This window comes from Sporothrix brasiliensis (assembly GCF_000820605.1).
Source record: "Sporothrix brasiliensis 5110 chromosome Unknown Cont17, whole genome shotgun sequence".
NCBI lineage: Eukaryota > Fungi > Ascomycota > Sordariomycetes > Ophiostomatales > Ophiostomataceae > Sporothrix > Sporothrix brasiliensis.
Window position 1 is genome coordinate 734,791 of NW_024467136.1, and position 16,405 is coordinate 751,195.

At 55.4% G+C, this 16,405-nt stretch overlaps 5 protein-coding genes across 5 annotated transcripts; 2 read left to right on the forward strand and 3 right to left on the reverse strand.

Annotated features, from left to right (window-relative positions):
* Positions 1–1,112: 1,112 nt before the first annotated feature.
* SPBR_03245 (selenoprotein W family protein) lies at positions 1,113–1,777 on the forward strand (the record flags this gene model as incomplete). Its single annotated transcript, XM_040761548.1, has 3 exons — positions 1,113–1,220; positions 1,294–1,320; positions 1,382–1,777. The coding sequence occupies 3 exons, from the start codon at positions 1,113–1,115 to the stop codon at positions 1,775–1,777; spliced, it is 531 nt and encodes a 176-aa protein (XP_040620199.1).
* Positions 1,778–2,602: 825 nt separating this feature from the next.
* SPBR_02945 (protein phosphatase 1, catalytic subunit) lies at positions 2,603–3,756 on the reverse strand (the record flags this gene model as incomplete). Its single annotated transcript, XM_040761248.1, has 3 exons — positions 2,603–2,608; positions 2,761–3,093; positions 3,172–3,756. The coding sequence occupies 3 exons, from the start codon at positions 3,754–3,756 to the stop codon at positions 2,603–2,605; spliced, it is 924 nt and encodes a 307-aa protein (XP_040620200.1).
* A 3,922-nt stretch (positions 3,757–7,678) lies between these two features.
* SPBR_02852 (uncharacterized protein) lies at positions 7,679–8,990 on the forward strand (the record flags this gene model as incomplete). The annotated part of the gene is made up of 2 exons (XM_040761155.1): positions 7,679–7,894; positions 7,977–8,990. The coding sequence occupies 2 exons, from the start codon at positions 7,679–7,681 to the stop codon at positions 8,988–8,990; spliced, it is 1,230 nt and encodes a 409-aa protein (XP_040620201.1).
* Positions 8,991–9,185: 195 nt separating this feature from the next.
* Positions 9,186–11,111, reverse strand: SPBR_02544 (uncharacterized protein; the record flags this gene model as incomplete). Its single annotated transcript, XM_040760847.1, has 1 exon — positions 9,186–11,111. The coding sequence occupies one exon, from the start codon at positions 11,109–11,111 to the stop codon at positions 9,186–9,188; it is 1,926 nt and encodes a 641-aa protein (XP_040620202.1).
* Positions 11,112–12,041: 930 nt separating this feature from the next.
* SPBR_02233 (uncharacterized protein) lies at positions 12,042–15,458 on the reverse strand (the record flags this gene model as incomplete). The annotated part of the gene is made up of 1 exon (XM_040760536.1): positions 12,042–15,458. The coding sequence occupies one exon, from the start codon at positions 15,456–15,458 to the stop codon at positions 12,042–12,044; it is 3,417 nt and encodes a 1,138-aa protein (XP_040620203.1).
* Between the last annotated feature and the right edge of the window lie 947 nt (positions 15,459–16,405).

Below are 16,405 nucleotides of genomic sequence, written 5' to 3' on the forward strand. Positions count from 1 at the left end.
GGCGAGCTTTGACAAGAGGCACAAGGCCAGGTTGGCAGGAGGAAACGTGCAAACAGGCGTCAAATATTTCGACAGCCTGCTATCAACGGCTACCGGCGAGACGCTATTCCACCTTTTTCGTCTTCATTCAACTGTTTTTATTAGTTCCGATGCTTTTCTTATGTTTTATTTCTTACCCCTTTCCCCGTCCTCCTCTCGCCGGTCAGCTCTTTGTCTGCTTGTCCCTCCTTTCGTTACAAATGTACTCCATGTGCCGCACTTCTTCTTGCGTTCGGCCTGCCTCATATCCTCGCTCACGCCCTCCCAACTACTCTCTTAATTCTCTCGGCCTCTTGTCATGCTCACCGATTTCCTTTCTCTATCTCTCTTTTTCGGGGTTTGTCTCTTACCACGGCTCTCTTATGTCTGTTGCTTTATTTGTGTCGTTTTACGTCGTTTTGTCATTCTATTTTCTTTCTCGTTTCGGTTTCCAAGAATCCTCCTGTGCGTTTTCCACGCCTGCCATATATACCTCCCTGGGATCCCATGTAGTAGTTACTTCCGCGACTTAGTCCAAAACCTGGAGAAAACACTTTTTAAAAACTACATTCGATTGCATGTATGCTTGTACGTAGGGCGACCTGAACGAGTGAGAATATGCTTCCTTTGCAACCATGTATATTGCTCGTATAAAGTTAACGCAGTGTGTGAGACTATGGCCGTCGTAACAAATATTTCAGTTCATCTTAAAAACACAGAAATATGGTCTTTTATTTCATTATTTTGAACACTTTGGGTTTTGTTCTTACACATTTAAAAACAATGATTTTTTATTCGGTTTTAATGGTAAAAATTAATAAATAAACAAAAACAGGAAAGAGGATCGTGAATAAATTTCAATACAAATAAAAATTGAAACCACCTACATATTAGAACAACATGAGCTATCTGTTGTGGTATCAAACTCACGTAGTGGCATTTAATGGGAGGCGAAAAGAAAACTTCGCCAGAAAGATAAGCGCCAACCCCACAGAGACACTGCTGACGCACAGATCGTTCTTCCACTATTCTGTGCTTTGTAACCTCATTTACGAGCAAAATACTTTAAACTGGTATTATCAAACAAACAAAAGATGGCCACATTGGACACAAGAAGCTCCGCTCCTGAGCAACCGCCGTCGACAATCCCGACGAAGGCCCCCGTCCGGCTACCCCGCGTTGCGATTCAGTTTTGCACACAGGTGAGGTCGAGACTACCGACCCCATAGTGGGAGATGACAGAGATTCAGCAGCTCACCGTAAACTGCAACGTAGTGCAAGTGGATGTTACGGGCCGCATATGTATGTATTCCCCTGCTTTTTCTTCCTTGTAGTACACGCTCACTACTGACTCTCGGGACAGTTTGCCCAGGAGCTCCTGTCGACATTTGGACCGGCCCTGGGGGAGGTCGCTTTGCAGCCGGCGACCGGTGGCGTCTTTGCAGTCACCATTGAGACGGCCGATGCGGCATCGAGCACGGGGACGGCTGCCCCGCGCCTCTTGTGGGACCGTAAGACGGAAGGCAGGTTCCCCGAAACAAAGGAACTGAAGCGGCGCGTGCGAGACGTCATCGAGCCGGGCCGGGATCTCGGGCACGTGGACCGCAACTACGGGAAGGCTGCTACTGCGCCCGCTGTTCAGGCAGCCCCTGCCCCCATGGCCGAAGCTACACCGACGGGCGCACCACCGTCAGTGGCTGGTGACGCCGAGACCAAAGACAATGCTGATGCAGCACCATTCTGTGAAGATTGCCAGTGAGAGACGGGCTTTCTAGAGGAATGACAGGAGTGTACGATAGCGGACTCCGGTGATGAGTGGATATGGATGTCATGGCGGGCTGCAATGAGAAGTGGCTGGCCATGCTTCGAATCAGGAGCCCATTCGCCAAGAACCGGTCGCACGCCGTCAAGTGCGTCACTACACGGTGTACAGACGGCTTAGCCGACCATGACTTATTGACGCGGAGAATACGTCGTACACATGTTGATAATAAAGGTGCGGACTTTTGTATGTGCTGCAATGGCAATTCGTATGTTTTACGGGTGTCCTTCTGTATTAATTGGGGTGGTTCTTTGGTTGACCGGCAAATCCGAGGAATGGGACGAGCGAAATCAACAAACAGCCCGACTGAGAATGGCCACTCCAAAATTTATAACAGGACACAAGAGAAGAAGGTGAACAAGAATAGAGGAGGAAGAGAGAAGAAAATAACAAAGTAAGGCAAAACGAGAAACAGAGCCAAGAAACCGGCCGCAACCTCCCGTCCCTTAAGACTTCTAGCCCACACACGGACCGACCCACTGCTGCGCTTTCGTACACTCAGACAACAAGGATTCAAAAAAACGAAGAGAAAGAGAAAGAAACCAGTGAGCATGATGCAGATAAAAACACGAAAAAAAAAAAAAAAAACATCCCTAGCAGACAGTGAGGCGGTCGGTCCGTTCGTCGCGCGGCTCGGGAGTCGGCGGCGTTTGGTGGGGTCAAAGGTGAGCAAAAGCTGATTGTGGCAGCGGCCGAGCAAGAAAGCGTAGCATTACAAGAGCTCGGGATAAAAGTCTGTTCACATAGAGTATGGTTGACAGGTCAGCCCTGGCGGTGGGGGGACGAGAGTCAAGACTAGCAGGTTAGGTTACTAGCGGCGGCCAAACCTAGAAGAACATAATCATTAGCATGTCGTTAGGAACACATCGGTCGTCTGAGAACGAAAAGACGAGGGGAGGGGCGCGGGTAGATAGGGTAACATACTTCTGCTTCTTCTCGGCCGGCTTGAGGATCTGGAACGAGCAGAGCAGGCTCTCGTCTACGCTCATCATGGCACCGGCGTTGTCGAACTCGCCGCAGTAGTTAGGGGCACTGAACAGCGTGACGAGCTGGCGCTTCGAGAAGAACTCGTAGCCGTCCTCGACGACCTGGTGAGCACGACAGATCAGGTCCATGTCGTGCTTCTGCAAAAACCTCGACACGACGTCAGGTCCAAAGGTGAACGAGACACCGCGGTCGTTTTCGCTCCAACCCGTGATATCCTTGTCGGGGTCGGACCACAGAAGATCGCACAGCAGACCGCAATCCGGGATCTATACAAAAGAGGTTAGCAGGTGTCTTCCCCCCAAGAGCTTTGGTTCGGCCATTAAAGCTACACTGGTATCACTCACATCCGTGGGGCGCATAACACGCCGGATCTGCTCCATGGAGTTCAGGTCAGGGCTGAGACCACCGTGCATGGTGAAGATCTTCTCGTCAATGATAGCGGCAATGGGAAGGCAGTTGAAGCAGTCGGTGAAGGTCTTCCACAGCTTGATGTTATAGCGGCGCTTGCACTCGTCGTAGAAACCGTAGATACGGTTAATAGAAGCGCACTCGTGGTTGCCACGCAGGATGAAGAAGTTCTCGGGGTACTTGATCTTGTACGCAAGCAGGAGGCAGATGGTCTCGAGGGACTGCTTGCCACGGTCGACGTAGTCACCCAGGAAAAGGTAGTTCGCCTCAGGAGGGAAACCACCATACTCGAACAAGCGCAGGAGATCGTAGTACTGCCCGTGGATATCGCCGCAGATCTTGATCGGCGCCTCCAGCTCGAGGAGGATGGGCTGCGAGATAAAAATCTCGCGCGCTTTGGTGCACAGGAAGCGGATCTCGCCTTCCAGAAGCTGAACCTGCTTGCCAGGGCGGCTACCGCGGACCTCGAGAAGTCGGTCGATGATGGAGTCGAGGTCGACCTCGTGTTGCTGGTCGGCCATTTTATGAAGTTGCTATTTCGTTCTTTTCCGTTTTTTTTTTCTCTTTTGTTATTTTAAAGGAGGCGAGTTTCGACGGTGCGATAGTGCCTCTGTGAGTCAAGGTCTCCGCAAACCTTTGAGCGTCTTTGTTCGACAGGCTCAGGTGATCTGTGGGCGTCAAATGGGAGGAGAGGATGAAGGAGCGATAAAACTCTCGTAACTTGGATCTAGAATCAGGCAGCGGGGAATTGCACCGTTGTTTCCTGGAGGTACGCAGGTTTGTGTTAGATAAATGTTGGGGTAGAGATCGAGACCGTCGCAACAGTATGTGACGGGATGCAGTGCCCAGGGCAAAGATTTGAGGGCGCAAATGAGGGACGAAGACGTACCAAGGTGTCGTTTTCCGGGTTTTCTAGAGGTTCGCAACCAGAAGCTGCGAGCGTCGTCAAGTTTGAGGCTTTTGCAGCTCTTCGTTCGTCGTCGAGGCTACTCTGCTGGACAAATGCACAGCTGGAGTTCGTCAATGAAGGTTGGTCACCAGGTCCTTGGTGATTACGTCGCCTTTTGGGTTTCAGACTTGTGAGAGTCTGGTCGTCATGTACTCTTGGGAAGAAAATCGTCAGAAGTTCTCGTCGCTATCGTAGTCGAGGTCTAATATCACAGGTTTGTAAAGTCTGTTTAGCGTCAGCATTGGCTTCTGTGGCAATGTTTGCTTGCAAATGGAAAATGGGAGGCGATTTAGAAGGTGGCGTGGGTCCGGGCATTGACAGAACAAAAAAGTCCGTGTCGCAAGACGGCAGCGGAGGAAAACGGGTTTGGCAGAAAGACAGGTAGACTCGATGCGAGAAAGGAAGGCGCGATATTTCTTGACGCGGCTCAAAGAGAGCGCCTCAGAAGACGCGCTCGTGATCGATATCGTCGGATTTTGAAGACGAGAAAGAGAAAAAGGTATCTCGGGCCATGAACGATGCTTTGCCGTCAAGCAAAGGTGAGGGTCTGACGATCTTCGTCTTGGGAGGACGATGGTCCTTGCGCAAGGACGAGGAAGCAGTAGAGGAAGGCCACAGGTCGAGAGATATGAAAACAAAGCCCGGATGCACAAATCTGAAAACCAAGATGCTGGGCAAGGGAGTCGAGGCCAAGGTCGTTTGCAAATTAAGCGAAGTAATGTGATCGTATTGCGTATGACTTGAGAAAGGTGCAGGAAAAAGTGGACGTCGGCGAGGGATGGGAGAGACAATGGCGGACAAGGTCGTAACAAGACGACAAGGACCAGAAGAGCGGGACGCAATCTTACCTAAACTCGACGTCGTCGTGATAGATTTGCTTCGTGGATTCGATGCAAAGTCGTCGGGGGTGGCAGAAGGCGGTGGATGAGGGTCTGCAGCGCGTGCGCGGTGAGGACAACAATAAGTTTGGAAGCGGATGGGTCAGGATCAGCCGAGAAGTCGCGAGCTGGGAGGACACGGAATGCGTTTGTTTTTGTTATGTCTCTTTTTTCGCTTGTCGTGTTGTTCTCTTTTCGAAGTGGTCTCTTTTGGAAAACCGTCGCCTGTTGAAAGATGAGATCGTTTTTTTCGAGGGGATTTTGTGTAGTGGAAAGAAAAAGCGCGATGTCTTTGTTCAGTTTGGGTAATTCCCCTTTTTCGCTTTGGATTTTTTTTGGTCGTCGTTGGGGGAAGGTGCGAAAAGGTGAGGAAGGAGCAGGAGAGGGCAGGGAAAGTCAGGAAGGGGGGAACGAGGGGAGGGGGAGGGAAAGGGGTGAAAAATTCCTTGGAACTAAAAAAAGGCCTGCACTGCTGCACACTGTTTCGAAGGGGGGCAAGGAGGGGAAGGAGCAAAGGAGCGCCCAGACCCGTTCTGGCCAGTAATTCGTAAATCGTGTTGGGAAAGGACGACTGGAGTCCCACTGTCCCCCAAAGTTATGAATTACAGGTGAGTTGATAAGCGTCGAGAGGCCTGTGCCTCAATACTGGGTTCTCGCCGTTATTGACGCAACGGGCACGAAGCAGTTTCGCAACGCGAGCTGCATCAGGACGGAACTGAGCAGTGAGCACACTACACAGAAGGTCGTTTTCGCACCTCGTGCCTTCCCCAAGCAGGCTCTAGACCTTGCACAAAGACCCCACAGCCGCGTTTGAGGAGCCTGTTCCACCAGGGCAAGTCTTTTGCTGGGACACAAGCCAGGAGCGACCCAGCATTGCTCTCAGTGTGTACGAATTAGGGATGTGACGTTAGAAATGGACAGCGCCACCTGGACCGTCAGTAAATATGGGTGAATACGTCGTACTTCGTAAAGTCGGTTTGGCTTAACGGCATTACTTACAGGCAGTAACATAAGATACGTGAATAACGGAGCAATACTGCACACCATTCTATGATTGCACAAATGGAAGCCACAGCAACAAGGTGCACATTCGAGGAATAACGGATGGCATGAAAGACAGCATTACATAACGCCCAGATCACCAAGAAACGAAAACAGAGGAAACACGACAGCGGGCGGACAGATAACGATGGTAGGCGCGGGATACATAGCCCGCCACAAACTGGCAGGAGAGGGCTGCGAGGCGACCTCCAGTTGGCTGGCGGCAAAGGACAGGAACGCGACGAGAGGGTGTCAGCGCGTCCGAGGAGCGAAGAGGGGACATGGAAACAGGATCGTGTATCAGCAACACACGGCACAGCAGCCGGGCGAGAAGGAGGCGTTGAAAAGGCGGTCAACGTGCGGCGACAGCAGCCTGCCAGGCCGCGGCGTCATGAGGCTTCTCGTGACAACCCGACTGTTTGAGTCTTTTTATCAACTTCGATTTCGCCTGGCCTTCTTTTCCATACAGACTTAGGTTGTTTCCCCTGGTGAGATGGCGACAGCTTCTGGACCTGGATTTGCCGAACCAAGCCAACGCCAGGGCAGACACTCGCGGGCGTTGATGAGTGAGTGCGCCCTGAACGTCGCGCGACGCCGTTGACAACGAGCCAATTACGTGTGGCTTCTGTAGCGCCAAGGTGCAGTTTGCTTTTTATTTTGGTGTTGGCCTGACGGCGCTACCCTATGAGAACCAAAGACACCAAACGCCCAAGCCCCGCGAGGGCCCCTCTCATGGCCACCCCCTCCTCGTCATGGCTCACTACGTAATCATACCAGTGTTGCTGCAAGTACATCTGTGGTTGTGACGCGCAAAGGACCCATTGTCGATACTGCATTCCTATTGGCAAACAGGAAATAGGAAAGTCGCTGGCTGTACCTGGAGAGGCTCGTTTGAAACTGTGAACACATATCAAGGTCTCATCACTATACAGTATCTGAGAGGAGGCCACACAAAGCGATTGAGGTAGCACAAGACGAGAGTTCTGCGGATTGCAGTAATCCTGAAACTTTTTTTTTGGTGGAGCCGGCACTGGTTTCGACACTTCCTCTCACCTACATAGAAACAAGGCAGCAGCCAGCGCCATATGGATTTTGTCAGAGGGAGGGGAGTCGCTTGGACAAAGTGCACTTTTGAAGCACTTCGCCCCGTTGGGCCGCAGAACAATTAATAGCATTGGCGGTGCCAATTCGATACGCAGTCCGAGCAAGCCACAAGTTGTGGTTGGGGCTCTCATTGAACCAAACGGCAAGCCTTCCGCAGGCCGGGAGGGAGGGCAAGAGGCCCGGCCGGCTAGCTGATGCCTCCTGCCTCCTCGGGCGAAGTGACGGAGTCTCGCACCTTCCTCTTGTGAGCCTTTGTTGCCAGCTCAGTCGCTCTTTCCGTTGCGGCTCTGCAAACTGGCCGATATAAAAAGCGCTTGTTTGTCGTACTCTGTCCTGCTTACTCTGGCACCGAAAGCCCAGCCGTTCTCAAGCTTTCATTTACTCTGTTAACCACACCCATATTGTTGGGTGTACCTGTCCAAAAGCCAACACAGCATACTCCTGCCCACTCATATCTTCACAGCCTTCGTCATGGGCAGTCAGGCGCAACCAGTCGGGCATGTCTCGTACAGCGCCCTTAAAGCGTGGATCTATGACCAGGAAGACTACGAGCGCCGCACCGGCGAGCCGGCACCTTTGGCGGGAGAGCAGCGTCTTGCCATGGCCGTCCTCGTCTCGCCACAGCGACTTTCTCCCCCAGCCCTGTCTCTCAAGCAAGAGGGAGTCGATGGGATGGAAACCGACTGGGTCAGCCGCTTGATGTGTGCGTATTTATCGGGCCCCATATTTGATGCCACTCATTTTCTCACCCGAAGTAGGGTTTGCCCAGTCTTACAAGGATGCCATTGTACCCGCCGAGTACGTCTACGAGGAGCTGCCGGCTAGCATCCATGGCTCGCCACAATGGCGCACCCGATGCCGACTCCCTCGCGAGGCGCCCGACCTCTGGTTCCCGGATGTCAACGAACCTCGTCCAGAGGACAGCGTCTTCCAGTCCAAGAAGGCTTCAAGACAGCATGCGGCACGATGCGCCATAGAGTGGCTCATTTCTCAGGGTCTCATGTCTTCGGACGGCTTCCACATTAAGCATGCTCTCAAAAACACCGCAGCAGCGCTTGCCAGTTCGGCCAGTTCTACAGCGGTCACGACAGTGAGAGACAATACGCCGTCGGCTCGAAACCCGTCTCAGAGCCGGCCCCGACCTTTGTTGGCTTGGCCAGCAGAGGCAGCCGCCCGGCCTGCGACGGACCGCCAAGCATCTCCATCGCCAGGAGCAGATCCCCGTGACAGCGTCCCTGCCGAGGGACTTGACCTGCGGCAGCAGCCGAATCCAGCAACGTCTTCGCCCACACCGCAGCCCATGGCGTCTTGGGCGGGCGGAGGAGCAAGCGTGAATGCTGGCTCTTGGAATCTCGTTATGGCGGCCGCCGACCGGGGGATCACTGCCACAAACGTTGTGGGCGGCCGAGGCAACATCTCCAGCTTCAGCGAGCGGCCGTCGCATGCCTGGAGCGATGGCAACGACTACGAAGTGTCCAGCATCCAGCAGCTCGATTCGTTGTGCAAGGCGCTTAAGCTTGGCTCGCCCACGTACAACCTGGTGCCGAGCGGCGAGGGCGCCGAGGGCATCTTCAGCGGCCGCATTGTGTTTTCACCGCTCAGCACCAAGGGTGGCGGGACCAGTGTAGCCCGTACCCTGCCTGAGGGCGTTGGCGAGGTGCACAATGTGTTTACCAAGAAGGCCGCACGGGAGAAGATGGCGCAGAGTGTGTTGCGATATTTGAACACGGCATGCGGGGATGTGTTGGACACGCGCATGGAAGAGGTGGCGGTTGATGTCTAGCAGGGACGAGAGGGAAGCGATATGATCTAATTCCTCGATATATTTCACGACTTATGACTTTTGATACTTTGGCTTGGCAGACCTGCTCAACGTTTGTTTATCGATTATTACCTATTTATTAAAAATATCTGGCCCCTTTCACAAGACACCGTATCCCGTTATTGTAAGAGTACGCTAAACGGCGCCGCCTTGGCTTTACATAACTCTCCAAATCGCACCAGCTCTAGCTGGTTGTCGAACATGTTTTTGGCGGCCGGGACTGCTGGCACCAGCGGCTGCGTTCAACTTCTGGATCCAGACCAGCTCCTGTTCGGCTGCGTCACGCTCTAGCTGCTGCATCATGTGCAGCTCGTCCAGCATGCCGTCGACCAAGCTGCGACAGTTGGTCAATATGCGGTGCAAACTGGACTGCTGCTGTTGCTGTTGTGCCTGTGCCTCCTTTCCATGGCCATTGCCATTGTCGACACGGCCCAAGTGTTCCAGCTGCTGCTGCCAGCCCTCGAGCTTGTGCACTAGGTGGGCACATTCTTCGTGCCATGCTGCGTCAAGAAGGGGCTCTTTTTCATTGGACAGGAATCCTGCCGCAACATTCGTGTTGTTGTGTCTGTCACCATGCTCGTCACCGCTGCTCTCGTCCTCGTCCATCAGGTCCTCGAGCGTGTCGATGCCCTGCCGTGCCGCGACAAGATCGGCCGTGTGCTGTGCCCAGCGGTCGAACCGGCGCACCACCTGGACGTAGCGGCTGGTGGACGAGGCGGAGGCCGACGAGGCGTCGGTGTGGTCCTGATGGCTGGCCGCAGACAGGGACCACACGCCCGAGAGCACCGCGTCCAGTGCCTGGATCTTGTCCTCCAGTGTCAGACCCAGGTCAAATGACCCGCCGTCTTGGCGGCCCCATTCGTATAGGGCCGTCGCGTTGGCCGACTCGGCACGCTGGCCGGCCATCTGCACGAGCTCGGCATGGTCGGCCGCTAGTGCCGCCAGACGCTCGCCGGCCAGCGCCTGGCGTGCTGAGGCGTGCCATTCGGCCGTGACGGCGGCGGCGTCGCGGTGGAGCAGGTGAAGCTGGAGCAGGGTGGTCTGAAGACGGCCAGTCTCGGCGGATAGGGCGACGTTGGCTGGCTTCTTGGAGGGCGAGGCGGGCGGAGCGAGGATGGCGGCAATCCGCGGTTTTGGGGCGAGGTTTTTGGCCGGGGAGTAGTGCTGCTGGTGGGTGGAAAACGCAGGGCGGTGATGTGTGGCAGCGGCGGCAGCAGCCGCATGCGAGGTGGTCGACGTGGCCACGGCCGATGCGTTGCGGCGATGAGCAGTGAATGTGGCGGGCGCGGTGACGGTCGTGGACGACGCACTCGCGGCGCCACGCGTTGGTGGGCGGCTGGCAGTGCCACTGCTGGCGGTCGACGACGACTGCGCTGATGGAGGTCGTAGGACCGTCGCAGACGACAGAGTCGTAGCTGATGGGGGTCTAGGTGGCTGTCTTGCAGGAGGCGGTTTCGTCGCTGGTTTTGTTGCTGCTGTCGCTGACGAACCGGATACTATGGACGCCGATTTGTTCCGCGTGTGGCCTCGCATAGGGCCCGGCGCCGCCGATGCTCCCGCGGCAGAGCGTGTTCGTGTCATTTGTGTCGAGGTAGCCGTCGTCGACGAGGATGACGGCAGCCCGCCAGACGACGTGGGCCGTCCAGTCGCTGACGCCGGCCGTCGCGGCGCAACACCGCCGGCCGCCGTCCCCGCAGAACCTGACGATATCAGATGCGTGCGCGACGACGAGGGAGGCTTTGTTGCTGGTCTTGGCGCCATGGCCGACGAAGACGAAGACGTCGGCGGTGCAGGGGCGGCATCTGGCCGCCGTACGCGAGCCGATGATAGGCTGCCCGTAGCAGATGGGGGCCGTGGTTTCTGGCTAAGCAACGTTGTCGTCGCCGCTGTTGGCTTCACGGGAAGACGGCTGGGTGACGGTCCGCGTGCTCCAGTCTGTGCAGCCTGTGCTGGCTGCGCTGCTGCGGCCGCCGAAGCTGACAGTCCGACCTGCGGCCGGCGCAGAGACCGAGTCCGCGAAAGGCCAGAGCCGCTCGCAGGCGGTGGCTGTGTCGGTATAGACGATGGCGGCGGTATAGGCATTGCAGACTGTGTGTGTGTGTTTGTGTGTGCGCTTGCGTGATGCGCCGACTGAGACAGAATATCGGGCTGTCCTCCGTCGCAGTTGGTCGTGTGTTGTGATAGTGATTTGGAGATGTTTGTTGACCGTTGCGCCTGGCCGTTGGCCGCTAAATTGTGAATTGGCAGCTCAAACGTCAACAGTCAATTGCGTCTTAATAGGGAGGTACGCTATTGTGCTGCCGCTAGCGCGCCTTGCAGGGTCGCCTAACAGAGACCAATCATATCAAAAACGGAGCATCGCATCCTTGCAACCATCGAATTGGCGTCGCCTTACCAAAGTAATGAATGCATAATCATGCTGCTTGTGCATCACTCACGAACAGGACGCTGCTTCCCCGTTACTTTTGAAGCATTTCGAGTGTCTAGCTTCAATCAAGCACGTGTCACTATCGTGGAAAGTGCACGCCATAATTTGACGTGCGAAAGAGCAAGACAAGCTGGAGAAGACAAGGCTGATTGTCTCGCGGAGAATTTCACATTCATATTTCCCGTCGTAGGATTTGTACTCCTTGTGGTGTGAGATGACACAATTACTAATTAGACCATGATCGATATTCTATCTATAGGTGATGCTAGGCGAAATACATGTTGCCTTGCGGTATAACGTCGTTTCATCATGTCCCAAGTCTACCTTCTACGAGGTGCTCGTAGTGGAATATGGTGCCATTATGATCCTCCCTGAGCCATGTCCGTTGTAGCCAATTAACCAGAAATAGAGGCCGTTTAAAAAACAAAGGAATAAAGCAAAATATAGCGATGAAAAAAAATAAAATAAATAAAAGTAAGGAAACAATATCCAAAACGAAGTAAATAGGGTGTGAAAATCGAATATAAGTATAGTTCTTTCCAAAAGAACAGGAGAAGATGAAAGAAGGAAACATGAAGGCGTTATTATGCTTCCTGAATGACTGGGAGCTCAGCAGCAGACGAGATGGAGTGGACAACTGGCCTGCCATCTAAGTCGTGACCATCCACACCGACAGTCTCCTTGCCGCCCCCTTCTGCCAGGTAGGTTAGAAGCTGTGCCAGGTCGTGCTTGGCGTGCGTGTGCAACACATCCCGGCACCCTGAGCAGACGCGCAGATAGCACCACTTGCACCGCCAGCGCATCGAGCGCTCAAACGTTTGGCACGTCTGGCAGCTCAATGGGTAGTTGACGTTACGGTCACGGAACATGTCGCGGTGGCCCTGCAGGCATTGGAACTGGATCTTGGACGGTGGCGGCGCCGCAAAGACGGTATCGGGAGTGATGACATCGGTCATGTAGCCCGTTGGGAACAGTGGAGGCATGCCCGGAGCGAGGGGATGGTCGGCGGACTCCGACGAGTCTGGCCGCGTCGACGCAGCTGCTGACAGATCCTCGCTGGTCTCGGTAGACTCTGGTGAGGGGAGCTGCTTCTGTGCGACCGCCTTGATGGTCACCTGGCTGCCCGATTCACTGACAAAGGACACGGCCGAGTCGGCATGTGGTCGCTCAGACACAGGCGCCAGAGGCGCCGGTATTTCTTTGGCCGGAGGCAACGGTCCAGCGAGCGCACCAGGAATTGTCGAAATCGAAACGTTTCGCGACGAGGTGCGGGGCGTAAACCGGGGTTGAGGTTGCTGTTGTGGTTGTTGTGGTTGTTGTAGCTGGTCCGGAGAGTCTGCCAGGCGGGCGACGCTCTTGACCGGCCGGATCTCCCGGCCAACGAGACCGCTGTTTACAGAAGGCGATGGTTGCTGTCGCTGCTGTCGCTGCTGTCGCTGCTGCTGCTGCTGGGCTGAAGCGGACGACATCGATCCCGCCGGTGACGCAGCCGGTGACGCGGCCGGTGATACAGGTACGTTCACGACAGTTGTGGAGCTGCTCGAGGCACCTACTGTGCCTATGGCGGACTGAGCGGTCGACGTGCCATCTTTGCTGTTGTCTTTGAACTTGTCCTCATCGTCGTACTCGGGCGTTGGCGGGCGCTGGAACGATGGAGGCGGTGGTGGCGGCAGCTCTTTGGCGGCCGGTGCCGAGGGAACAGATATGGCTGGTGCAGGCTTGCGTTTGAAGGTCGATTCCACCTTGTTCTCGAATTTGGCGAGAGAGGATCCCATGGTGGGCGCCGCCGCGTCGGCTTCCAGTTGCGTTTGCGATACAGTCGTCGGTGTCACGGCCGGGCTGGCCTGGCGAGAGGGTCGGATATCGCGACCCGGCAGACCGAGTCGCGGCGACGGCGCTACCAAGGAGGGCGAGGCACCGTTTGCATTGGAACCACCGACAAGCGGCGATTTGGGTGGTTGAAGCTGGTTGAGCGCAGAGCGAGTGGGCGGCGGTGGTAGAGGAGACTGGGGCGGGGGCAGGGGTTGTGCGGAAGCAAGGTGGCTAGCATCGTTGGCTGGTGTGAGACGCGGCAGTTCCTTTTGCAAGTTTTGTGGGTTTTGCAGGGTGTGTGCTTGTAATTGTTGCTGTTGCTGTTGCTGTTGTGGTCGTGGTTGTGGTTGTGGTTGTAGTTGCTTCTGCGGCTGGAGGATGCCAGATTTATTTTTACTACTTTTGGCGTCTGCAGCGACAGCGACCGCAACGGTGCTTTGCAGAGCTGGCGTTGCTTTCAGATTCAGCTCAGTCACCGATAGATTGGTCTCTGCCTTTTCCGAGCGGCGCTTCCAAATTTCCGTGGAGGGTGTCGACGAATGATGGGGAAGCGTCGGCAGTGGTGGCAGCGAGTCATCGTCCAACTTGGATCCTTCTGTCGTGACCGTTTTTGATAGGACATCCGGTGGCGGGTGGCGCAACGACGTTGATCGTGGTGGCAGGACGGCTTCAGTTTTGCTGATTGGGGCAGGCGGCACAAGTGAATTGGGAGCCGGTTTTGTCGCCTCTGTCGTCCCATTAATTTGGAGACTGGTAGCACTAGCAGTGGTGGCGTTGCTTGTGTCGTTCTTTTTTTGCGCTTTGGGCAGAGGCGGGCGGTAGCTATAATAGGCGTCCGAGTACGGGTCGTACTCGTCACTGTTTGTGTTTGTGCTGTTTTGGCTGACACCGTTTGTCGTCGCCTTCTCGTCCGGCATTGATGCGGCATCTTCTACCTGGTCGTCATCTACATAATCGCCATCCAGCAGATACGACAATGGTGTGTGGACAGATTCGTCCAGCTTCGACGGCGAACTCGGTTGGCGAACATCGAGAAACACCTGCTGGCCCTTGTCGCTGGGCAGCGGCCGCAGTGGGGATGATGCCGCAGCAGCCATGACTGATGAGGTGTTTGTGCTGATTGTGGCTTCCGAGTTGGACGATGAGAGACCGGCAAGTACGGGCGAGGAATTTTCTGAGTACGCCGATAAGATACTCGAAATGGAGGCTACGCGAGAAGAAGACGGCTCCTGCTCCTGTTCTTGCTCTAGCTTCTGTTCCTGCTTCTTTTCCTCCTCCTGGGTGGTGAGAGGAGGAGGTGATGGAGCCCGCAGCGTCTTGGTTTGCGACTGAGTCTCGGAGCTCGAGCTCGCGTCTATGTCGACTGTCGCCGACGGAAGCTCTGCCAGCTCTGGTAGTACGCTTCGAGAAACGGGAGCGGCGGGCAGCTCGTGGAGACTCGAGAAGCTGTTGAAGCTCGGCAGGTCCGGCAGCCGGGGCAATACGGACAAGGAGGTCAGCGGTGCGGCGGCGGCGGCTGGCGTGGGTTCTTGCGGCGGCTGCGGCTGTGGCGGCGGAGACGCAGACGGTACTAAAGACCGGTTTGAGTCGGAGCTGGCTACAGAGACCGAGCTGGCCACGGGTCTCCGGCGGATTGCACCGCGGGCCGAGGGGGCAGGTTGCGGAGGCTGAGATTGAAGTGGTATTTGAGGCAGCGGCTGGGACTGGATCGCTGCAGGCGCAGGGCCCGTGCTAGGTAACGGAGCAGACTTCTTTTCCGGCAGAGGAGGAGGTGCCTGTTGTGGGAAGAGGGAGAGTGAGGGCGCCCGCATGGAAGATATGGTTCCTGGTGCCGTACGGGCAGACGACTTGGGCGGCGGTGGCGGAACAGATAGGACAGTTGCCGAGGGTGGTGATGTAGTGACAGGTGAGGCGGCCATGGGGATATAAGAGGAGCTGGGCGAAGAGAGGACGGCGGACGACGGCGGAGGCAGAGGAGGAAGAGACGGTGTTTCGTCTGCAGATGTTGAGGGCCGCGACGCAGAGCGCATAGGAAGCAGCTTCTCTAAGACGGGGGGTGGCGCAGGCAAGGCTTTGGAGAAACGCGAGCGACCAGGGGACTTTGGAGTTTTGGGGATGTTGTTGCTGTTGCTGCTTCCAGTGCCTGTGTTGCCGGACGAGGGCAGAAACGAGGACGAGTTGACCGCCATGGCGGGTAGATGGTAAGACAATGTACGGAGTACTTTGATAAACGAGGTGCTGGTGCGGATGGCGAGAATGGAATGGCGAGAATGGAAATGAAGCGCGGGTGAGCAGGATTAGGCACCTGTCGTTTGCTCGAAACTATCCCGGCTTCTCTTGTCGGCGTCGATTCTGTTTCCTGCTGGCCTTCGTACGACGTTCTGCAGTGCCTCTTCTTCTCTTGCCAACAGACCACCCCGGCTGAATCAAGGATGGGCCTTGTTTGGAACTAATAGCTGGGTCCCGTGTCAGAAGCGGCACCTTGTCGATGCTATGCTCCTTTGTCGAACCCCTGGTCTTAGCAGGAAGGACAACACCAGCCAGTGGTCTGCATCCGCAACCAGGCAGAGCACCAGACTATGAATTTTAAAGCGGTGGCGTTCCGGAGACCCGAGATTTGAGTGCTGGCAACTGGCAAAAAGGATCGGTCTTATTCGACAAAATAAGAAAATAAAAAGCGGCGAGTGTTGGTCGTCTGGGAAAATGGAAAGAGACAAAAACAAGGAAAGCGGTTTCGTGTTAGAGGAGACCGAGAACGCGGGCGGCGCGAGCCACGCAGATAGAGTCACACCAGGCCTGGCGATAAAGAGGTCAGGCCATGCAAGGCAAGGCAAGGCAAGGCAGGCGGGAATGCGGTGGAAGTGGTGGAAGTGGTGGAAGTGGTGGCCCGGGCACTTTGTATGCTGTGTTCCTCGATGTTAGACGCTTTTATGAAGCTTGACGATAGCGGTAACGTGTACGGCGCGTTCAGGACGGGCAGGACGGGCAGAAACGAGCGTGGGAGGCCGACATCCATGAAAAACGCAGGGGAGGTGAAACGAGTGAGAGGACAGGCGATTGAGTGCATCAGCCAAGAAGCGACAGTCGGGAGAAAGCGGTATGACGGGGAGGAAAGAAGATGCGACGAAGAAAGGAG